The 21,336-nt window shown below is 40.9% G+C and overlaps 1 protein-coding gene across 8 annotated transcripts in view; it reads right to left on the bottom strand.

Annotated features, from left to right (window-relative positions):
• Nucleotides 1-19,109, bottom strand: part of dnajc17 (DnaJ (Hsp40) homolog, subfamily C, member 17) — a 53,271-nt gene extending 34,162 nt beyond the window's left edge. For all 8 annotated transcript variants that reach the window (XR_006407297.1, XR_006407299.1, XR_006407300.1 and 5 more), the window contains exons 1-10: nucleotides 18,878-19,109; nucleotides 11,447-11,516; nucleotides 9,792-9,850; nucleotides 9,610-9,697; nucleotides 9,332-9,408; nucleotides 8,512-8,635; nucleotides 7,657-7,706; nucleotides 5,436-5,513; nucleotides 3,367-3,447; nucleotides 2,521-2,640 (exon numbers count right to left, since the gene is read on the bottom strand). Coding sequence is in view for 2 of the 8 variants with exons in the window: in XM_044374468.1 (XP_044230403.1) it covers nucleotides 2,521-2,640; nucleotides 3,367-3,447; nucleotides 5,436-5,513; nucleotides 7,657-7,706; nucleotides 8,512-8,635; nucleotides 9,332-9,408; nucleotides 9,610-9,697; nucleotides 9,792-9,850; nucleotides 11,447-11,516; nucleotides 18,878-18,958 (828 nt within the window). In the remaining 6 variants the exon portion in view is untranslated. The remainder of the gene's footprint in view (nucleotides 1-2,520; nucleotides 2,641-3,366; nucleotides 3,448-5,435; nucleotides 5,514-7,656; nucleotides 7,707-8,511; nucleotides 8,636-9,331; nucleotides 9,409-9,609; nucleotides 9,698-9,791; nucleotides 9,851-11,446; nucleotides 11,517-18,877) is intronic.
• Nucleotides 19,110-21,336: the final 2,227 nt, after the last annotated feature.

Genomic DNA, 21,336 nt, shown 5'->3' with positions numbered 1-21,336 from the left:
CAAGCCTGAACTCTGGCTCTCGATGGAAGAAGCAGGCATAGAGAGCTCAAATTTAAAACCTTTATGATAGATTCACTTAAAATAATATGATATGCTAAACTACACAATAAACCGTGAATCAAGGTTCATAGTGATTAATGATGGCATCACATCTCCAGAGACAAAGACATTACATCTGGCAGTGACAAAGCAGATGTTTAGATAGCGATTCCATATCCGCAGCAGTCTGGGAGGTGAGATATGAATTACAAGTCATACTCTGTGGAATCCATATAGTTGGCCACACATGTGAAATCATATTTTGATGCATCAACTATTTACAGCCCTCAGAAAACCACAGCAATTACTGTACATGTACAGTGTCTGAGCCATGCGTGGGCTTTGTTATCAAACACAGGCCACAACTGATATAAAACAACTGTTTATTATTTTACTTCAGGCTCATTCAGGCATCATGACTCATTCAGGATTCCCTGAAATTTGCAACTGTGTACACTACAATGCTAAAACAAATGCTTGCACTTAACTTAAACACTTCTTTAATAAGCCTGCCCATTTCCCAATCTCTCACTCTGATAATTTATTATGTCAAGATGTAAAGACACAACAAATAACAGAGATGAAACTAGATCTTATCCCAAAAGACAGGTCTGAATTAAGTCAAGAGCATAGGGAGCAATTCCACATGGTGTGGAAGATGTGGCCCTTCCCTATTTTGAAATTTTTAATATCCACGGTGAGAAAAACTGGGTGACTGCAGTAGGGCCCATTATAAATCATGTCATATCTGCTCTCTGGATAAGCAAAATAATAACAGACTTATCAGGTCTCCTCGGTGTCTCTGTGTGGGAGCAGCGAGAATCTAACACACCAAAGTATAACTAAGTAATGTTCAAGGTCTCTGGACCCTGAGGGGGGGGGGCTTCAAGGGGAATTTGCGGCCCCCACTCTATTAGGTCCCTCACATTGGCCCCAGAGTCATTTATTAAGCCCCACAGAGTTGGAACTGAAGCTGAGGCTGAAGTCATATGTGTGTCTCTCTGGGCTCCCCTGTGACCCTGACTCTCTGAGCACTGTGTTTGGATTGATGAGGTTAAAGAAGCAAGTCCTCGCCCAAGTTTCTCCTATGTGATTGCAGCTGGCTGGTGTGGAGGCGTGATGGAGGGGTAGATGACAGGAGAGTGATCTGATTTTTCGATTTCACATAGAGTCCAAGGAGAAGGACCTCCAAGGCTCTGGCTTCTTATTACCTCTATCTCTCTTTCTCAAATGCCCCCCATGTCCACTGACCCCAGGCCAGATGTGGATCAACATTACTATCCACACCGGTTCACCCATTATGTCATGGTGCCTCTTTAGTGAGAAGTATTAGCTGAGGGCTAATTTGAAAATTACCCTGCCATAGGAATGTTTTCATTCTTGGATGCAGGGCAAAAAAAATGAAGCAATCAGCTTTGGATATCTGTAAGGCAAACTGGGTTATCATAATAACATTTAAAGAGATTTGTGTGACAAGGCCCAGTGTGAAGGCTGAGTCTCACAGCCCAACAGGGGGGTCTGACACATTGCGCTGGTTGATGGGAGAAACCCAGTTCAATGGCAGCTCTGGAGACACAAGTACAGGTCATACAAGTCTATTGATCTGCAATCTCACACAGGTTAAGATTACAACATCGGAGTATCAAAATGTACATGGCAAAAGAAAAAAAACACTACATACTAATCCAATGACAAGACAGAAAATCTGTATATTCTCAGTAGATATAGCCAAAATGAGATTATCGTTGGACAGGAAAGGAGTTAATGTGCCTTTGGTGTCTGCATATGTGTTGGCAGCGAAAGACAAAATATTAGCCATGCAAAATAAATTTTAAAAAGATTACAATATGGACTACTGTGATTTCCAAATCACAGGAGGCAACATATTTCCATCTAGGTAAGAAATAGTTTTTCACAATAAAACATACTAGTTTCGTGCAGGAATCTTACAGCCTATAAATACTAAAATATAAATAACCAAAAAGAAAAGAAAATCAGAGACAAAACATTTTGTTTTATTTTCAGGAGCTATGGGGACACAAGCTCACTTGGCACCAGTGCTGGCATTTAGTCACTCTCACGTGCCAGGCCACCATTATAGCGCACTGCTTCTCCTGGTTGCTATGTGTAACACAGCATTCCTGGGGTCCTCCAAGTCAGACCCACTAATGAGCGGCCGACTGGGGGCTTTGGGCCAGTGCCGGGCCAGCGCCTCGCCACTCCAAAGAAAATAAACTGAGGCCCATTTAACCAAACACATTGTTCTAGACTAAAAAGGAGGAGTGCAAGCACTGGTGCAATATTTGCACCACTGATACAAAAATAAAACCTCAGAGGGTTTACATACCTCTCTTTGTGGGACAGTGTTTAGGAAATAGTATTTATGTTGGAAGCAGTGTACGCGGGAAGATTTTGTAACATAGGGCTGATGTGCTTAATGAGAGGGAATTCCAACAATGTATTTTCAGGTTATACCAGTACCTGTGTAGACATGAACTGGCCAGGCTGTGACGCTGGAGCAACAACTTCTGGTTGTCCTTCAAGCCATGAAATCTTCAATGGGTTGTCACTCAGGCCACATTCATTCTTAACTGCCAGCTCCTAAAGACACAAAATAATAGGTATAATAGGTATGATAGACATCAAGAGAGAACAGGTCATGTCCACAAACATATTTTGTGGCGAGATCTTTTCTTGATAAAGCTTGCTTAATAAAGAATTAGGGATATATTGGGATAGGAAAGCTAATCCTCCTTATCCTGACATATTGTATGTAAAAGTATTATATCCATCTTTCACCTGCGTGCAGGGATAATTTGTATAATTTACATATGAAAACCACATGCAGAGAAGGACAAAGGTGGATTGTAACTGGCAGGGACATGGAGATGGGCAGGCGGAGACCACAGAACCTGTGCCCAGATCCCAGCAGACTGGCAGACATGTTTTCTGGAGGAAAACCACACGCCGTGGTCAGGAAACCACAACAACAAAGTACACCATCACAACAGAGGGCCTGAGGATCCAGACAGTGTGGAACAATGAGGTGGCTCAAGTCCTTCCGTCTGCTGGTTCCCATCAGCGCAGAGATCTCAACTATACAGGATGACTAAATCATCAGTTTAGGTTGCAGAGACAGCCCTGGGACTGGGAAGTCTAGGACAGGTGTCATTCTTAGTAATAATCAAACTCAGCAGGTGACCTGGGACTTCGAGGCGAATGAGTGGTAAAGAAATGTGGTTCTATGAAAAAATCTGCTTTGGAAAAGATTTTCATTATTGAACAAATGAAATAAGAGCATTGAGTGAGGAAGAGTTAGGTACTTACAGCTGCTCTCACAGTTGCAAATTCAACTACAGCGCTTCCTTTCTTCTTGCTCGATACAATCACATTCAAAACATCCCCGTACTAGAAGTAAGAGATGGTAAAAAAAAACAAAAGTCAAATGGAGGGAGAGGAAAGATGCAAAACATTCAAATTAGTATTTCCTTTCACAGCACAACCCATAACCAGGAAAACACAAAGCATATGCAGACTCAAAAATTCTCAAAGGCTCAAAAAACGCTGGTGATTATAACAGACTTCTGGAATAGAAGTTAGGATTCAATATTTGTTTGGTTATTAAACCTAATCTCTAATGATCGGGTTCGTATGTTTGGGACTGAGCCAGTAAAACTGCAAAGAACGTTCAAGGCACATCATGTACTTAAGTGAGACCTCTATGATATCAGCGAAAAGAAGCAATACTGGATGTCATAATTCTAGCTACTCCTGGTGCAGAGACAGCATTTGATAAACAATATTTTAGCATGGAGGCTGAAATTAGATGCATCTCTCATCCAGCTCCCTTCCACAAAAACTAAGAACAAGAAGGAATGGTTGGCCAAAAAGGAGAGTGGGGGAAAGAGCATCTCAGCCATTCCCTGACCTCTGAGAGAGATGGAAAGACGGGAAGGCAGGCTAAAAGCAGCTCTTAGAAGGCGATATTAAAACTGGATCCCTATTGAATGCGGTCATTAGCAGAGCAAAGGGTTTGTTTTGTTTTTTTTTAGTTATTCAGGGTTTATATCACCTGTGACCGAGGCCCTCTGTCGTTAACCTCTCCTCGCCAAAAGCAGGGCTTTGGGAGCAAAGAGGAGGAAGGACATGGCCTTTGAGAATCTCATTCTGTGAAAATGTAGCTTTCTGGGAACGGGAAAGTCCAGGAATGCTAATGCTTAGTAAGGACACTGTGGAGCAAGCCAACAGTGACAAAGGAGACTCTCAAAAGGCCTCTGTTTCAGAAAATATAAATATCTTAACATGTTTTTTCCACCCTTAAACGAAGATGTATTACTTTAATCGGCCAAAGTACACAAGTCCGCGCACGTACGCATGCACGAGTATACACATACCATACTCGCTTTCCCACACAGTGGTGGCTATTTCTACTTGCCCAAACCATTAACTGTCACTCATTAGAGCTTGCCATGTCAAACAAAATATTTTTCTCAAATTCACTCCCTTTGCTTAAGAATTTAAAGGCAGCAACAGTTGTTTTTTTTCCACAGTCTTGCCTCCAACACAGCCCTCCTGCCTGGGATCATATTGATTGAGTGCGTGCGGAGGAGAAATCCAAACGCCTTTTTCCGGGCAGCTTGACGTCAGTGACACTTGCCCTATCCTCATTTCACGCCAACCTATGCCACACCAAAAGCCCTCGTGACGGATCACAGCATAAGGTGGTACTGGGTTGCATGAGAAGAGCACATTTCCTAATGCCTCCCTTGGTACTGCTTAATCACCTGGTAAGAGGGGCACAAACAATGGCGTGCATGGCTTTAAAAGGGCACTACAACATTGCCTTCAGCACTTTCACTGCAACAAAACTTAATGGGCCTTATTTAAGGGGAAGAATAAAACAATCTACAGCGCTGATGTCATGCAGACCTCAAATACGGATGGACTCTGCAGGCAGGTTTGGAGCTCTGCTTTGGCACAGGGAAAAAAAAAATACATACAATGGATATAACAAATTTTGTGGATTGTCAATTCAGAATCCATTTATAGATAAAATCACCAAATGGGAATGTGGGTTTTGGTTAAACCAGTGAATTGAATAATGAAGGCACTTCATTTCATTGATGCAAAATTGTGTAACTGTAGTTACCATAATGCAGCCCTGCTCAATAATTTGCAACACTGCCTGCAATCTCCTAATGCAAGCAGAGATATTAAAGCCATAACTACCTCCATATGAGTGATAGCGAAAAATCATCTTATAGCATATACTGGATATTATTATATCCCCCAACCCTGGATGGTAACTTTGTCCTAAGGTGAGCAGGTGTGTTGTGTCATTAGTAACCCTTGAAGCTTGGTTTAAATTTTCAGGAATTCTGGAAATCAGGAAAAACCTTTTGTAGAAGTCTGAAAAGAGTGTCTTGACCGTAGCCTCCATTCGTGTCGTCATCTTTTTTACACTTCCACTTCAACTGAAAAGACAAAGAAAACAGAGGAGAGAGGTCAATCAATCTGGAGGACTGAAAAATACGAGAAATGCATGATAATATCTAATCAGTAGTCAGCTATGACGAGAAGGCAAAGCATGCCAGGCAGGTTTCTCTCTGATGACACACAGATTACTATAAACACCAGGACAGACTGGAGCTATGGGAGAAAGACATTGTTGAGCTCTTGGAACATCACCCTGGCACCACCTGTGAGACCTGCAGTCAATTTCCATTCATACCAAGGGTGCAGGACAGCTAGAAAGGGTGAAAATCAACACTTGGATCCCTGCACCAGAGAATACATGGTGAGTCACCTGCTTAACTATTGCTTCTCAGTATTAAGGCACAATACCAGACACAGTAATAATGACTAAGTAATCCAAAGCAGGTCAATGCCCAAAGTGCTCAATTGAGGGCCAAAAGAGAGAAAGCCCCCCCTCTGGTGTGTGCTGACTTTTTGTTTGAACTGTGGTTAACTTATTTGCTTGTGAAACAGTGTTTCTGGGTCTTTACTTCAGTCTTGATGCTTTCCATATTGCACTATGTAAATGGTATTTTAGAGATTACCGCTCAACTATTTTCTGCATAGAAGCACCATCCACAAAAGGCAACAAGACAATTTATGATTTTTTTTTTTTTTTTTTATTTGCTTGGAGTTGTCTCACTAAACGCTGATGTGAGTTCCTGTACTCCTAAAATGAGATATTGTGCAATTTTATACCCATATCCATTTACAAAGCACAGCAGTGCCTAGCCAATATCACACTAACTGCTTAAAATAGTATTATAATTGGCAGGCACTAAGTGTTGATTCAGCTCCAGCATTCTGCTCACTGTCAGAGAAGAAACAGAAGATTTCTGGGAATGTCTACATAGGCTCTTTTACCAAGAATTACGGTAAAAAAGTACATTCTCCATCCAAGATCCGTCTCCTTTAACCACTGATAACCTTCTTACCCATTAATCTTTGAATAAGATGTTAAGGTATTTGCATGACGTGATGTCTACGGTTTCAGCTCACAACACTGATACATTGCTGTGGTCTACTGCTCTTTATTTAAATTAATATACAGATAGGGTAGTGAAACCAACCCAAATTGTCTCTTTCTGCGTTTGATATTCATATACCTCGTGCACACTAAAATGCACAACATGACATATCAAAAGGAATAAAAACTGACAATGTGATTTCAAAGAGTTGTGAGAGGTAAAATTTGGTTCATGGTTGACTTCATATTATATCATTCTGCGATGCAACAAGGCTGTTAATAATTTTACTGAACCTCACTTATATAACCTTCCTAAATATTTTTTCTAAATCTAAAAATCTGGTTTAACTCTGAATTATTGATCATTTTGAAACCAAGTTAAAAGGTATATTATGACTCATAATCAATAAGGAAAACCAAAGAAAAAGTTCTATATTTGTGCCTAAAAACAAAATTAATTCCTTTTTTAAAAAAAAAAAAAAATCAAATGCAATTAAATTTGTTGTTGATTGTGCTTTACAACAATATTAAAAACCTGAAATTGAATCAATTTTATATATTTTTTCAAACCATAGGCAGTATTCAACAGCCACTAAGATCATCTATGCAGTAATGTTCCCATGTCCATGAACGTGACCCGTGATGCTATCAGTCTTATGGCTGCTGTTTGTTTTTCTAACTGAACACACAAACGTCAGGGAATATACTGCTGCACTGGATGGCTATCAAATTTTAAAACCAGATTTAATGTCTAAACACATTAGCTAACATCCCCAGTGTCCGTTAATATGCGCAGGCTAGGCCGTTTCCAGGAGGAAATATAATAAGCCCTCTTTTGGCATAGTTACAGGTCTCCTGACGACGACGGGCCAACTCTGGAAGAACAGGCGTTAGAACAGCCTGTGCGCGCAGTAGTGAGACAGCGTATGTGGTCTCTAAATAATGAATTACAAATGTCTAAGGTTCCATCAAAATCCCCACTGAGGTTCTGTCTGTACTTTCACTCAGATGGAGCGGTTCCTCCTGAGTATACCTTTTACATGTTCCTGCGTTATTCTCCAAGAATTACAACCCTCATCCTGACCCCTCTTCCCAGTTTTGTCTTCTGACCAAAACCCCACAGTCGAAAACCTTACCTTCAATTTGGGGGTCACATTGCTCTTGGAACATCTCCCCACTCCTGAGTCTGAGAAAATATGAGTAACAGAGAGATGAGACAGTTATGTGAGAAGACAAAGAAACAACTGTTGGAAGAAATATGGGATTCAAGATGGACAGCTATTTTGCAATTGTCTGTCACATGGTGAATGTATGGCTCTTGCTAGAGTCTTATGATCCACTGAGTGACCCCCAAGATGGAACAGACAGAGCAATAATCCGGGGGAGGGCTGGGGAGGCCTGACTGCATGCAAAAGGAAGAGACTGAAATGATGTGCTGACTATGCATGAGCAACTGTAATTGTCCAGCCACAAAAAGAGGTTTAGTCTAGGGCCAAGACTCAGTACTTCCCTTAAATACCCACACGTCCATAGAATTGGTTTACTAGACTCTTAATTCCCTCATGTCTCCAGCATGGAGACACAGAGGCTTTAATGCAAAAAGATTATCAAGAGGTTAAAAGTTTGATGTTAAAGCTTCGTGTGTGCAGGATGCTTGGCATTTCTATGTTAATGTGCCAAGTTGTCTTGCTGCCAAGAAACTAAAATAGTCCTCTTCAAAGTGTTTTAAAGCTCAAATAAATTCAAATATACATTCAATTATTGTTATTGTGTTTATGTGAATAATATTTGGTGAACCACAGGCTGCCTGCTGACTGCTGTGGTTGGAATGACGAGATGATGGGGGTTCACTCAACTGAGGCTTTCTGGATAGTAAAAAGACTTCACTGGATCAAACTGGACTTATCCAGGCAGGACTGGACTGTGCTGAACTGCTTTGCTTAACCTGGAGTGAAGCAGACTGGACTAGGTTAAATCAAAAATCAAAGTACTTCTTTGAGCGTAGTCCCCTGTTTGCTGCTGCTGCTGTGCTTCTCTCTCTCGCTGGATCTGCTCTCTGATGAGCCTCTGTTCCTCCTCAAGCTGCCTGGATCCCTCCTCCCTCAAACGAGCAATCTGGGGGGGGAAAGAGACACATACAATATAAGTATGTGAATTAAGTTTTGAGTGACAACAAAAGTATGCACCTTGACTTTTCATTTAGCACTGATTCATCGTTCGTATTGCTCTCTCATTGATAGATACTCTATCTGCTAGTCCGTGTTTCTAGGAGAGAGTGTGCAGACCACCTCATTTCATCAGTGAAGGCAACAACACCTTGAGATGAGACTGAAAATGGAACAGTGCCACCTACTGGTTACCTCCTCCTTCCCAAACGCACATGGCCACATAAGTATTTACATGCATTAAAGCAGCACATCGAGCAACTGCCATGACTCACTTTGGAAGCATGCGCACCATTTTTATTTATCATTGGCTTCCTGAACAAAGTGCATCAAGTCATGCAATATCACCTAATGGGTTTACTGATCATTATGATATGGCAGTGAAAAAAGCCTCACTCAGATAGCGCCTTTGTTCCTGACCCAAGTCTTTGGAAGATTTCGACTCAATCAGAAGAGAGCATTTGATGAAAAACAGAATAAAAGCACCTGGGTGTGTTTCAGTTTCCTGGATGCACTGGAATACCTTGTTCTCAGCGCATGCCTGAGGCCTGTAGTATAGTGAAATTTTATCTTCAACTTTTTGCATCTTCTCCAGGACAGCGTTTGGTGCAGCATCATCTCTCATATGTTTTTTATAAATTCTTACCTCTTCTTCGAGTGTTCTAGTTATTTGCACCTCCTCTTGGCTCTGAGTTTCCGCTTGTCGCTCTCTGGTTTCCAGGTCTGTCATAGTAACACACACACACACAGACAAATTTAAGAGAAAAGAGTGTTAGCACTGGTGTGTTAACCCTGGAATATCTTTCACAACTAAACCTATTAAATATAAATATAACCATTTACGATGTCGATACACTAGCCAGTTACACTATAATGAGTAAATCAAGAGCCTTGATATGCCTTGAAATTTGAAAAGGAACTCACCTAGCTTAATTTTTTTCCTCTTGTCATCTAGTCTCCGGTTTCTTTCCTCTGCTTGTTTCTTGGCAGCACAAATCTTGTCATAGGCAGCCTGAAAACAGCATTAGACACCAGGATGAATTGCGTCTCTGTGTGAGTGTGTATCAGCATCTTTATAACAGGCTTAAAGGCATGAGTGGCCTTACCTTGGCAGCAGCATCGGTAAGCACCTCAAGAGCCTGGGACAGCTGGTGGAAGAGCTCAGCTAGAACAAAGTGAGACGAGAGAAGTGATACGAACTGACAACACACAAAAACACACAAGCTTTTAGGTTTTTGTGTAAGGAACACTTGCTATAGGAGCTTTTAAAAAAAAGTTAACAATTCACTGTTAATTTCACTGATAAATTTGTAGATTATAATCCTTTTACACAGGAAATAGAGGAGAAGTTGATGCTGATGTGAAGAGACGGAGAACATGACATCCACAGGGGGGTTTATGCCAAAAGAGGCATTATGCACTCAGCATGACATCTTCAAACTGACACTGGGACACAGAGTTGAGAAAAACAGAGACATTATAAGTTTTAAAAGGTGCCGTAAGTCTCACGAAACCTATTTCCTCCAGTGACACAGCCCTGCATTCCCATACAAACCCTTGGCCTCCCCATCTATCTTCCATTAGAGCACCTCGAGGGGCCGCTGCCGCAATCACCACTACCACGCAAGACTCCACCTCCCCAGTTGTCATCTAACACACACACACAAAAGTACACAGGGAGACCACAATCCCACTCCCAATCATACAACCGCCACACTACTGCACTATACTAGCCAGGCTTAATCATTCACTTATGGGAGGCCTAACGGGCCGATACTGTTACTCCCTGTGGGGACTGGCAGTGCACACTAACAGGAGGCTCTGGAGATCATGCTGCCAGCAGAGGTGGTCAGGTTACCTCCACACATATAATGGGCTGGAATGAAATCCAACTGGGGGGAGACCTGCCATGCCTACTAGGCAGCTCAGAGTGTCACAACATGGGGGGTTGAGGAAAAAGAGGGATAGTGGGCTGTGTCTTCAAGTGAAGAATCATGACCCCCAATTCACCTATTACATGCATACAACCTTCCCCTGAGGAGCTGCAAGTCCCAAGACTTGCTCCGCTCTCGTGCGATAGAGACCAAGTCTGTCCATGTGCGGGTTCAAGTGTTGAGGCCCTCCAAACCACTTCTTTTCCATTTCTGGGAAACCGACCCCCTGCTTTTGTATTATCCCTCTCAACCCCCCAACTCCACCAATTTCCCAAGTTTTTTTTTTCCTGACATAATCAGGAATTGTCTGAACCAACCAGAAACCACATAAACCTCACTTGAAAACATGCCTCATGACCAGCCTTTTGTCCAAGGTGCCTTTTTTTTCCCCCCTCCCAACAAAATGCTACATTGAGATTTTCCGGTCTAATTGTAGACATGCTGGTTGGCAATAGGCCGCGGAAGGACTCAGAAAGCCAAGGAGGGATGGAGTGTGGAAGTGCTAGTGGTGATGCTGGTGTTTGGCTGGTTCTGTCTGGCTAGAAAGCTGGGTGGGAAAGACAGGCGTTGGCTAGACTTCCTACAGAGTGCTGCGGCTCAACTGTCTGGCAGGGTTTAACTTACTGAGAGCGCTACACTGAAGTACTTTGGTTCTAGAGCTTGATGGCTATTTGGTCAGATGATTAACTCTAATTTTTCAAAAATATTGCAGAAATTGCATAAACAAATCATAAATACTGCAGCTCTGCCGAGTGACTGACAGTGCTTTATGGCTCAAAATGGGAGACAAGGTCAGGAGAAACAAACACATTCATTTGTTCACTCACCTGCTTTTGGGTTGTCTGGGTTCTTGTCCGGATGGCATGTCAAGGCTTTCTGTCGATAAGCTTTCTTGATCTGAGAGAAAAAGAGAAAAACACCTGAAGGTATGTACTGTAGAGTGGGAAATGTTGATTAGGATACAAAAAGAATGAATCATCCACTTAAGCACAGATTTTGGCCATATGAAAGTTAAATTATTACTCTCGGTACCAATTATCTGTATCCTGTCGTCCTTGGCCCAGAAAACCAAAGTCTGAATAAAAAATGATGGTCCCATAAAAATAATGGCACAAATGGTAAAAGTCTGACATGAAAGTACTGGGGGTGAAATGTGGTCTGCATTTAAATAAAAATTTGGGACTGTGTTGTTTGGATCGAATCAACACCTGAGCCGATCCTCTGCTTCGTGTCCTTTTGACACGTTGTTAATGGAATCTATCCACCGCAGCACATACTGCACAGTGAATTATCCGCACAAGAATTCCAAACTATTCCAAGGACCGTTGCCAGGTTGCAAGATAAATGTGTCCTGAGTTGGAGCCTAGTATTAGTCCATCTTTATTCAAACCTTGAAAAAAATGTTACAATAACACAACAAACAGAGTGCCATTGTCTATAATAAATCTGAGAAGGCCGCCATTAATATCTTAGGCTGGTAGCCAAGACTTTTGGGGGGGTTCAGACAGCCAAAATGGAAAAACTAAACAATACTTTTGAGTATTGTAATGTCATATGAGGTTTTAGTTATAGCTGATTTTTTTTAACTCTGGGTCACTGCTTGGAATGTTAACCATTCATTGGTCCTTCTAGGGACCAGTTAATGACAAGGTGGTTTTCATTAGATCTCTGCTCCTTTGGAGAAAGAAGGGAAGCAAGCAGAGAAACTTTCCGTGGAGACCAGAGGGGGCTGTAGAGCGCAGCGCTGGAGCTGTCTGCACACAACTTCAAAAACATACAGACATATACTTTCTCACCAACCTTAATCATCCATGCCACTATTGTGCATGTTTTCACACACCCTCCCTGTAGCGCTAATCAATCTCCTGCCAGTATGCTACAAGCCACAGAAGGTGGGAGCTCCTCTTTTCCTGCCTGGGAAATGTTTGCATTGGACGCCTTGTCCTCTGGCATATGTACCACTTCTCTGTGTGTTGTTTTGCACAATTGTATCTCTAGAATGCACGCCAAAGCATACAGAGCTGACTTTACTGGGGGTGGGGGGGACAAAACTCAACTGTGAGGGAACTGAGCAGAATGGTGTAAACCATCAGTGTCTAAGCCTTTTTATCAGCAACTCCAATAAGTCTCCATGACAGTCAATTTAGATACATTAGGCTGTATGCCCATTGTCAAAAGTACAATGTGCAGGATTATACAAAAGCATAACAAGCCTCCAATGAAGCCTCTAGAGATTATCATGGCTCAGACAACTCCTAAATGTCACAAGTCCTTTATTCTATCTCTTGGTTAACATCCGATTTTTTTTCCTTTATAGTTCCAATAACAAATGAGAACTTGGTTCGTTGAGAGGGCTTTGAGAGACTAGACATCATTAAGGGCTATTTAGTCTTGCTGCTTGGCACACACAGCCTTCTTACAGATCGAGACTGACACGCAGGGCTGTGGACTGGCGCCAAACACATATGCTTACTGTTGGCCTGAGCCTACTTCCCCTTTTTAGCCTCCCTCTGTCTGTTTCTCCCTTTTCTTTCCTCTGTTCTTCGTATTATGGCTTTCTACAATCTCTGCAAATATTTTGAATGAGGGACAAAAAAAAGGAAATAAAACTCAAATTCAAGTTCAAATTTATTGTCTTTCATCCATGTACAGATATAAAAAAATAACCGCAACGTCATTCCTCTCTAGGACCAAGGTGAAGCAGAGAAGCATTATGGAAACCGCTGTGCAATGCAGAGGCAGCGATAACAGTTTGAGAGCTTCCAGACTTAAACAACCCAATAAGTGCCTCAAAAACACACAGGGAGCCTTTTTTTAAAGGACTATAGTGGTGTTTTTGTTTTAGTTCTCTTTGACTACAAATTTTGCATTCTTTAGTGTTTTTGCAAACCATTTACAAATGCACACTATACAGTTTTAGTTTTTTATTTATGGATGTTTTTTTCCTTTCGTTTCTAGCAGTTTCTATTCATTTCAATGCTGTATGAAAATCAATTCTGGTAAATGGTAAGTGACGGCATTTATCCGAAGCACTTTACAATGTTTGTGCTACTCATTCACCCATCCACACTCACTCTCATACATTGATGGCGGTATCCTGCCCAAGGACACCTCAACATGTGGACAGGAAGAGTCAGGGATCGAAACACCAACCTTCTGATTAGTATGGAGCCCTCTGTCATCGGTTTTGCATTAATCTTGGTAATGGTGTAGCAGATTGATTCAAGTCACAACAATAATTTAGAGGATAGGTTCACAATTTTTCAAGTCTGTCCTAAAATGATAGTCACGTGTCCAAATGAACACTGACACAGCTTTTTCTTGTAATAATCGTTCCTCCTGTTCATACGGGACATTAAGAGATCCCTTCATAATGCACTTTCAATGTAAATGATGGGGACAAAATCCACAGTCCTCCCCCTGTTCAAAAATGTATTTAAGAGTTTAGCTGAAGCTAATTTCAAAATTGAGTCAACATATTTCAAAGTTACAGTCTTAGTCTCAGTTTTAGTGCCAGATTCCCTCTTTTTGTTACAATCCCTCCACTGTAGCTCAACAGGAAAACACTGTTGAGGCATAAAAAGAGAAATTTTTAATAAAAGACTGTAACTGTAGAACATATCCACTTTATATGACTAACTCTCATGGCTGAAGCCTCATACTACCTTCGTTTTGTTCAAAACGAGGACTGCGGACTTTGACCCCCATCACTTATATTGTAAGCATATTTGAAGGGGATCTTCTAATGGCCTGTATGAACAGGAGGAATGATTACAGCAAGAAAAAACTGTACCAATGTTCATTTGGGCACCTGACTGTTTTTTTTAAGACAGACTTGACTTTAATTTTGACAAAAAATTAATGCTAACTTGTTGTTCACTGTAATGCAACACACAATATTTGTGTAGTAACAGATTTTTATGCTGTACAAAACCATTGAAAATCTATGGATGCCTCAAGTGTTTAAAAAAAATCTCTCTAACTGTGTTACATGAAGTGCACATGATTTATAGTAACTGGGCTAAAACGTGCAAAACCACCAGTATGGTCCTTAAAGAACTCATCCTGTGTCCTCAGATCACACTCACTCTACTTCTCATGTTCTTCATCACCTGCAGCCAGCTGACAAGATAAACATGTCTCCACATCTGTTATAAACACAGCAGATGTTTGACATTGTCAGGACAAAAGTCTGGCCAGCTGAGCTGTTTGACAAGTACAAGCTGTCATCATTGATGCTGCTCTGGTGGAGCACAGCCATAATGCACATCATCATATTTGTCTCACTGGCTTCAGTTTAAAGATCCACTTAACACACGCACTTGTCTGCATATCAGTTCATTATCCTACCTCATTTTCTCTCATGCTTTGCCTTTTATCCCCCCCTCCCTCCTTTATTTTCCTTTTCAGTCCCTTCTTTTCCTTTTCACTCCATCCTTCACCATTCTTGTCTCTACCGTGCCTCCGATGCTGTTTTGTTAAATTAATACATGATTATTCCTGTCAATGCCGTAACACGCAAGCTTTAATTGATGCTAGAAGACCTTGAAACCCCTTGGTCTACATGTTAGAAGTCGAAGCAGGCCAACTTTTGAAGAGGTTAGTACATGTGTGGATAAGAGCTCTCAGATCGAGTGACATCTTCCTAGAGGACACACTAATCCAGTCAATTACTGTAGCAATTATCTTGGTGCGGTTCACCATGACCTTTTGGGATAGGCTCTTGAATCAATTATGAGTAAGACCATGTGAAAAGAAAACCATACGAACTCCTTGGCTAAAACCAAGTGTTTGTCCTTGTGCTTACAGATGACCAGAAATGTTAGGGTCTAATTATCCATCTCTTGCTATTTGAATTATTCTAGATTTTCACATGCTTTCCTTGTCTCATACACGACAGTGAGTGAATGGCGGAAATCTCAACTATTTCCCACGCTTTTGTTTGCTGAGGGAGGAACCAAAGGAATCAAGAAAAACCTCCGATCTTGCAGCAGCAGGACAACAGTAGCCTAATGGTTAGTGCCTGGTGAAAAACAGCCTCTCTGTGACGCCCTGATCACTGTCTGCTTCAGTCGTAACTGCATGCCCACATCTTGTCCTCATTACACCAGTCTTTGGTGCCAATTATAGTTGACAAACTAGTCCTGGTGCAGCCACAGCACTGCCCCATTAGGGCCTATAGCCTGTGTGGCTGATTAGCTGCCTGATCTGCCATGGGCCCATCCTCCTTAATTACAATGCTCTGCCATTTATGGGACATTATCAGCTGGAGGAAAATATTAACAGGCACAACAGGGAGAGGTAAAGAGAAGAGCAAGGACACGGGAAAAGAGGACATGACAATAGAAGAAGGCAGTGAAAAAAGAGAAGAAAATTTTGTTCTAATGAAGAGACACAATGAAACACCGTTGCCGCTAACCTGCGTTCGACTTTCCATATGTTTGTGTGTTTAGTGACCTGGCCAAACTTCCACTATGGCTGGGCATTTATTTCAATAATTTCCCTATGTTAACTTTTAACTAGATTGTATTGAAATGGGATGACCATATTTTTTAAGCATTTTACGAAATTCTGTTGATCAAAATTACAAGAAATTTGAAATTAAAAACTACCAAACATTCTTATTCTTACATCATATGGGAAGAGGTTTGTCTGGTGTAATAAATATCAGTCGAAGACAGATCATTGCACTTAACATAAATCAGCTGGATGAGGGTGTCTGGTGTTGAAAGACCAGAAACATCTCATGACCCCAGATTACATCACTGATGATGTGCCCCAGCGCACAGAGGGGGAATTCTCAGAACTGTGAAACACAGATCACTGCAGTTAACAAAAATCTGATGCTTTTACTTGTGAATTTGAACACTTGTATTGATATGAGGAAAATATTCTCATGAATATTGTGATACTTATTTCAGCCACATCACCAAGCCTTAAGATCCAGGATGTATACCCAGTGGCACTGCCTTCTCTGAAAGGAATATTGGGCATCCATAACATTTGTTTGGTACGGTAACACATTGTAAGCAGCACCTGCAATGGGTCGCTTAAACTGCCTGCACCTGCAGAAAGAATTACAGCCAGCCAGCACAGAGTAACTTTACTGCAAACTAAGTGCCCTGCTCAAGCAGGTAAAGAAGTTACTTGTCATTGCAAGCAATTCAAAATGCACTGTAACTTTGTAATAAGATCACCTGTCCTTGGATGCTTTCTGTCTGCAAGTAAATCATCCAGGCATGGTGCATTAACTGCAACACATCAGGTACACCCCTATTTAAGAAGCTGAATAAACCACAAGACATTTTGTGTGGTCTCAGCTGTTGACATTGTTTCACCAAGCAATCTGTGGTAGGTAGAAGACTCACTTAGGCAATTATTACCCAAGCCCCACTGATATGCATGAGCACAGCTCTTTAAATGGGCAGCTAGCCTTCAACAGCAGCCTCCCTTAGCAGTACAAGGATAAAGCAAACCCCAGTCATCCATTGTCATTAAATCATAGGCTCTGACATACCCAGCTTCCCCAGCATTTATCAGCCAGCCATGCTCAGAGGAAGGTCAACAGTGGTGATAATAGAAAGAGATGCTAAATAGAACCAGGAGGAGATGCAGAACTCAGATCCACTACGTCAAGGCAGTGTTTTACAAGCTGTGGCAAAGCCCACATAAACAGGCTCTGGGATGAGCCTCTTCCCTTCTCTGTGATAAACAACGTGCCTGATAGTGGTGGTGGAGCAGCGGGCCAAACAACTGGGATAAGTAGCCCATCTGCTGACATCTGTCTTCACACACTTGATTGATTTCCGAGCCCCTCAGGACTCAATGCAATACACACACAAACCCTCGCTATCTCTCTCGACCATCAACAGACCTCACAGAACCAACCTTCTGCACTTGGGGACTCATTTCTGCCCAAGCCACAACCGCTAACTTCCTGCAGCATAATCCTCTGGGGAAGACAGGACTTTGAAATCCAATTAAGAAATTAACTTCTTCCCTCGTTTTGGCAGCGATTTTAATTTCCCTTCTGGCCTGTGGATTTTAGATGCTGGAAACTGTGGGGAGAGGTGGTCATGGGGAAAAGGCTAGATTCAGCACATCATGGTGAACCGCTCTGGGCTGGGGAGCGAGATGGAGAGGAGAATGGAGGAAACTTCCCAGAGAAAATTCAGAGTCCATACAAGCACAAAGTGTTATTCGGGCAAAATTTTGATTGTTTTGCACTTGTCACCATTTCTTGGGCTGTAGCACAGTCCATATTTCCTTTGTAAAGTCAATATTTCATTTCAAGTTTTGTATCCCATTTCAAAACTATTATCATTCTATTCTGTAAATAGATTTTAAATTTTAATATTTAATTTAATTTTAGTACTACTTCATTTATTTTATTATTTCATTATTATTATTAGCTTACTCTTGATATATTTTTCTTCTATGTTGCATTTGTGGGAGCAAACGCCAAGACACATTCTTTGTATGCTTGCAGACTGTGCCAATGAACACATTCTGGCTCTGATGTCTGCAATATTCAGAGGTGAGCAAACAAATGTGACCTTTTATAAATAGATGACATTTTTGACCCAAATTACTTTCCAGGCCTCATCTCATATATATATATACAAATAGTACCTGTCAAAATTTGACTCATTCTCTCATTCAAGTGAATGGGAAGGTGTGTCCCAACTCTTGATTGGTACTGTATATATACTCTAATATAATTGTATTACCACTCTTTGCTTATGTGATTAGTTATGTTGGTTGTTTCAATTTTGCCCTAGGTTCCTATCACATCCATACTACCTGAAATCACCTCTAATTCAATGTCCTTCTTGTGGACCAAAGACTGAACTGATGCAACGTCGCCACCTAGTGTCCATTTCGATGCATCACACCTTCATGATATAGCCATTAGCCGGTTTGTCTGTGTTTTGCTAACTTAGGTGTCACTGGTCCTAAAACCCGTTGCTCGCTTTACTTACGTTGCTCTGAACCAAAAAAACATCTCGTGTAACGTTACACGCACACTCGACACAAACATACTAACACACATACTACTACTAGCTCCATGGTAGCAAGCTATTTAGCCTCCTGCTTTGCTAAAACGTCCCTTACGCGCTTACAGCATCTCCCTGTTCAAACACAACTGCATTTTAAATTTTAAACTGTCAATAAAACATCAACAAGCATGTAAAGAGGTTACTAAACAGTGGTGAAAGGTTTTTATCTAGCTATCTTCACAGCTAGCATATACACACCTCTTTCGTTGTAGCAGTGCTTTCAATACCAAGTAGACCATACAGGTCCAGCTGTAAGATATCCTTTGCCTTTCCGGACATTTCTGTCGACGACGAGCCTTGGAACTAACACGAAAAAAAAACAAATTCAACAAATACAACGTTAGCGTTTGGCTTATTCAACTGTTTGTTGTTGTTGGCAGCATGAGTTTGACGTCTGCTCCTCGACCTTTCACCTTGGATGTGCACTGCAACCTGGGAAATGTAGTTTTTGCTGTGCTGCTTGTCCTCGGTTGCTATACAATGATTGTCTTAGATAGCTTTTGAACATTTTACTGTAGTATCTGCATCTAAATGTAGAAATTATACATCTTAAACATTGTGGTTTCAGGAATATTCATGGCATAATTGAACAGATTGATTTTTTTTAGATGAAAAAATAATATTTTGTGTTTCTCAAACAAATGTAATTTTCAAAAACATAGGCTTGTTTTATCATGTCACCAAACTTTTCAGAGTATCAGACTAAGCCCAACAATAGGCTACTTGATTTTTGAAGCTGATAAAAAATATCATACGTGAAAGTAAAAAGGAAACTAAAATATGTATTGGTTTAAATCATTTTTTCACATCAACACATACTCATAGACAAACATATTTGTTAGGTTAAGACTCCTTCAAACCTGCTTATTAAAGAGTTGTGACATATCTTCGTCTGAGGCAACATATTTTATATTTGAATAATAAACTTATCTGCCCAACTGAAATGTACTCAGCCAACTCTCCTACATCAGATTGTCGTAACCAGTCCATGGTGCTCTCTGCTGGACAAATTATGTAATTGTGACATGTCTCTAAATCACCTCAAGCACATTTTCAGCAGTTATACATTGCATTTACTTTGTATATAGCCGTCAACATATACACCAATACTGATCTATCTGTGATAAGCCAATATCAGCTGATAATATCAACCTACCAATGTATCAGTCAGGCTCTACAGGAATTATAACAGTGTATATGTTGTGTTTTTATTTCAAAGGGCAGGGTTCCACCTGTGTTTACATTTGGATCATGGTAAAGCCTGTAAGTCATCAGTTAAACTTGCTGACACCTTATACTAATTGTTAAATGTCAACTGAAAATGCAGTACTTCCACTTGGACATTTTCCCCTTTGATTCATGATTCCATGTGGTTTGTTTTAAGCTAGTTTTAGCAATATTTTGATGATTTTTAATTATGGCCTCTCAGGCTTGCATCAGGTTGCAGGACAGTGCAATGTACAAACTGGTCTCTATAGACTCTTGAGGGGTCCTTGATAGGCTCCAGAGGACCTCTAGTAAGTTGAGGAATCATTTAGTTCAATAGTAAAGATTATATTGCTTTTATTTGGGAAAACATATCAAAATGAAATATTGTTATCTCTACACAACAGTGAAAAAGATCAGAATAGCTGTTTCTTGCCATTCAGCTATCCTGTACAAAACCATAGCAACAAATGGAATCTCACATAAGGGCCCTTGGGGCAAAAATTGTATGATTTGTCTAGAAGTCATTTGTATTTAATAAGCTAATGAAATTGCAAAAAAAAAGAGAGAGAGATAAAGTGGTCTTTTGGTTTTCCGGATATAGGTCTATCTGTGGCTTAATGATTAGCCAGCCAGCTTTTTCACCAAGATAATGTATTGTTGCAACATTTCCTGTAAGCATTTAGAGCCATGGTGATGCAGAATCAGGAACATGTCCTGACATGTGTTGGAGTAGCTCTCATTTTCTAAAGGCTCCTCCATCAACCAGATTCTTGATTTTAATCCAACTGTCTACTACTATCTACTTATCTACTGGGTTGCAGTTCTTGCTTGTGTCTGACACTCTCCGCTCTGTGCCAGACATTGTTGGATTCAGTGCAAAATAGTACTCAAAATAGTACTCAAAATAGTACTCAAAATAGTACTCAAGGTGCAGTGGACATTTGTAAATACATCCAGAAGTTGACCATACATGTAGCAGATACCATCAGAGCCCAGTTGACCTTTACCACTTGCCCTGGTAATGTCCTTCCATAACTTTGCATTGCAAGTCTGTTTTCGAATCACTTGGTGAGAAGGTGGGATTCTCAATCTATATATCATCAGTCACTAACTGCTCTTTCTGGGGTCCTCCCTGAGGCAAAAGGTGTACCCAGACACAAATTAGATTTTATTGTTTTCCAGACCTTTATTGCAAGACGTCTGATATTGTTTCATTGGAAGAGTTCTGATCCTCCCTCTCACCCTTGCTGGATTCAAGATATATTGTATTTTAGAAAAGGTTAGGTTAGAAAAGATAAATTATCATCCGCAAGGAACAGTTGCTTAATTTGACCGCATTTGCCCCTCTTTCCTGGAACATGTTGAAGATCACTTCAGTCTTTAGTTTCTTTACCCCATGACCTCATCACTAAAATTTCTTTCTTCCTTTTTTATTGTTATTGTTTTTG

The sequence above is a fragment of the Thunnus albacares genome, chromosome 15, assembly GCF_914725855.1.
Source record: "Thunnus albacares chromosome 15, fThuAlb1.1, whole genome shotgun sequence".
Lineage (NCBI taxonomy): Eukaryota > Metazoa > Chordata > Actinopteri > Scombriformes > Scombridae > Thunnus > Thunnus albacares.
The sequence above is the reverse complement of the archived record's forward strand: the minus strand, read 5'-3'. Positions and strand labels throughout refer to the sequence as shown.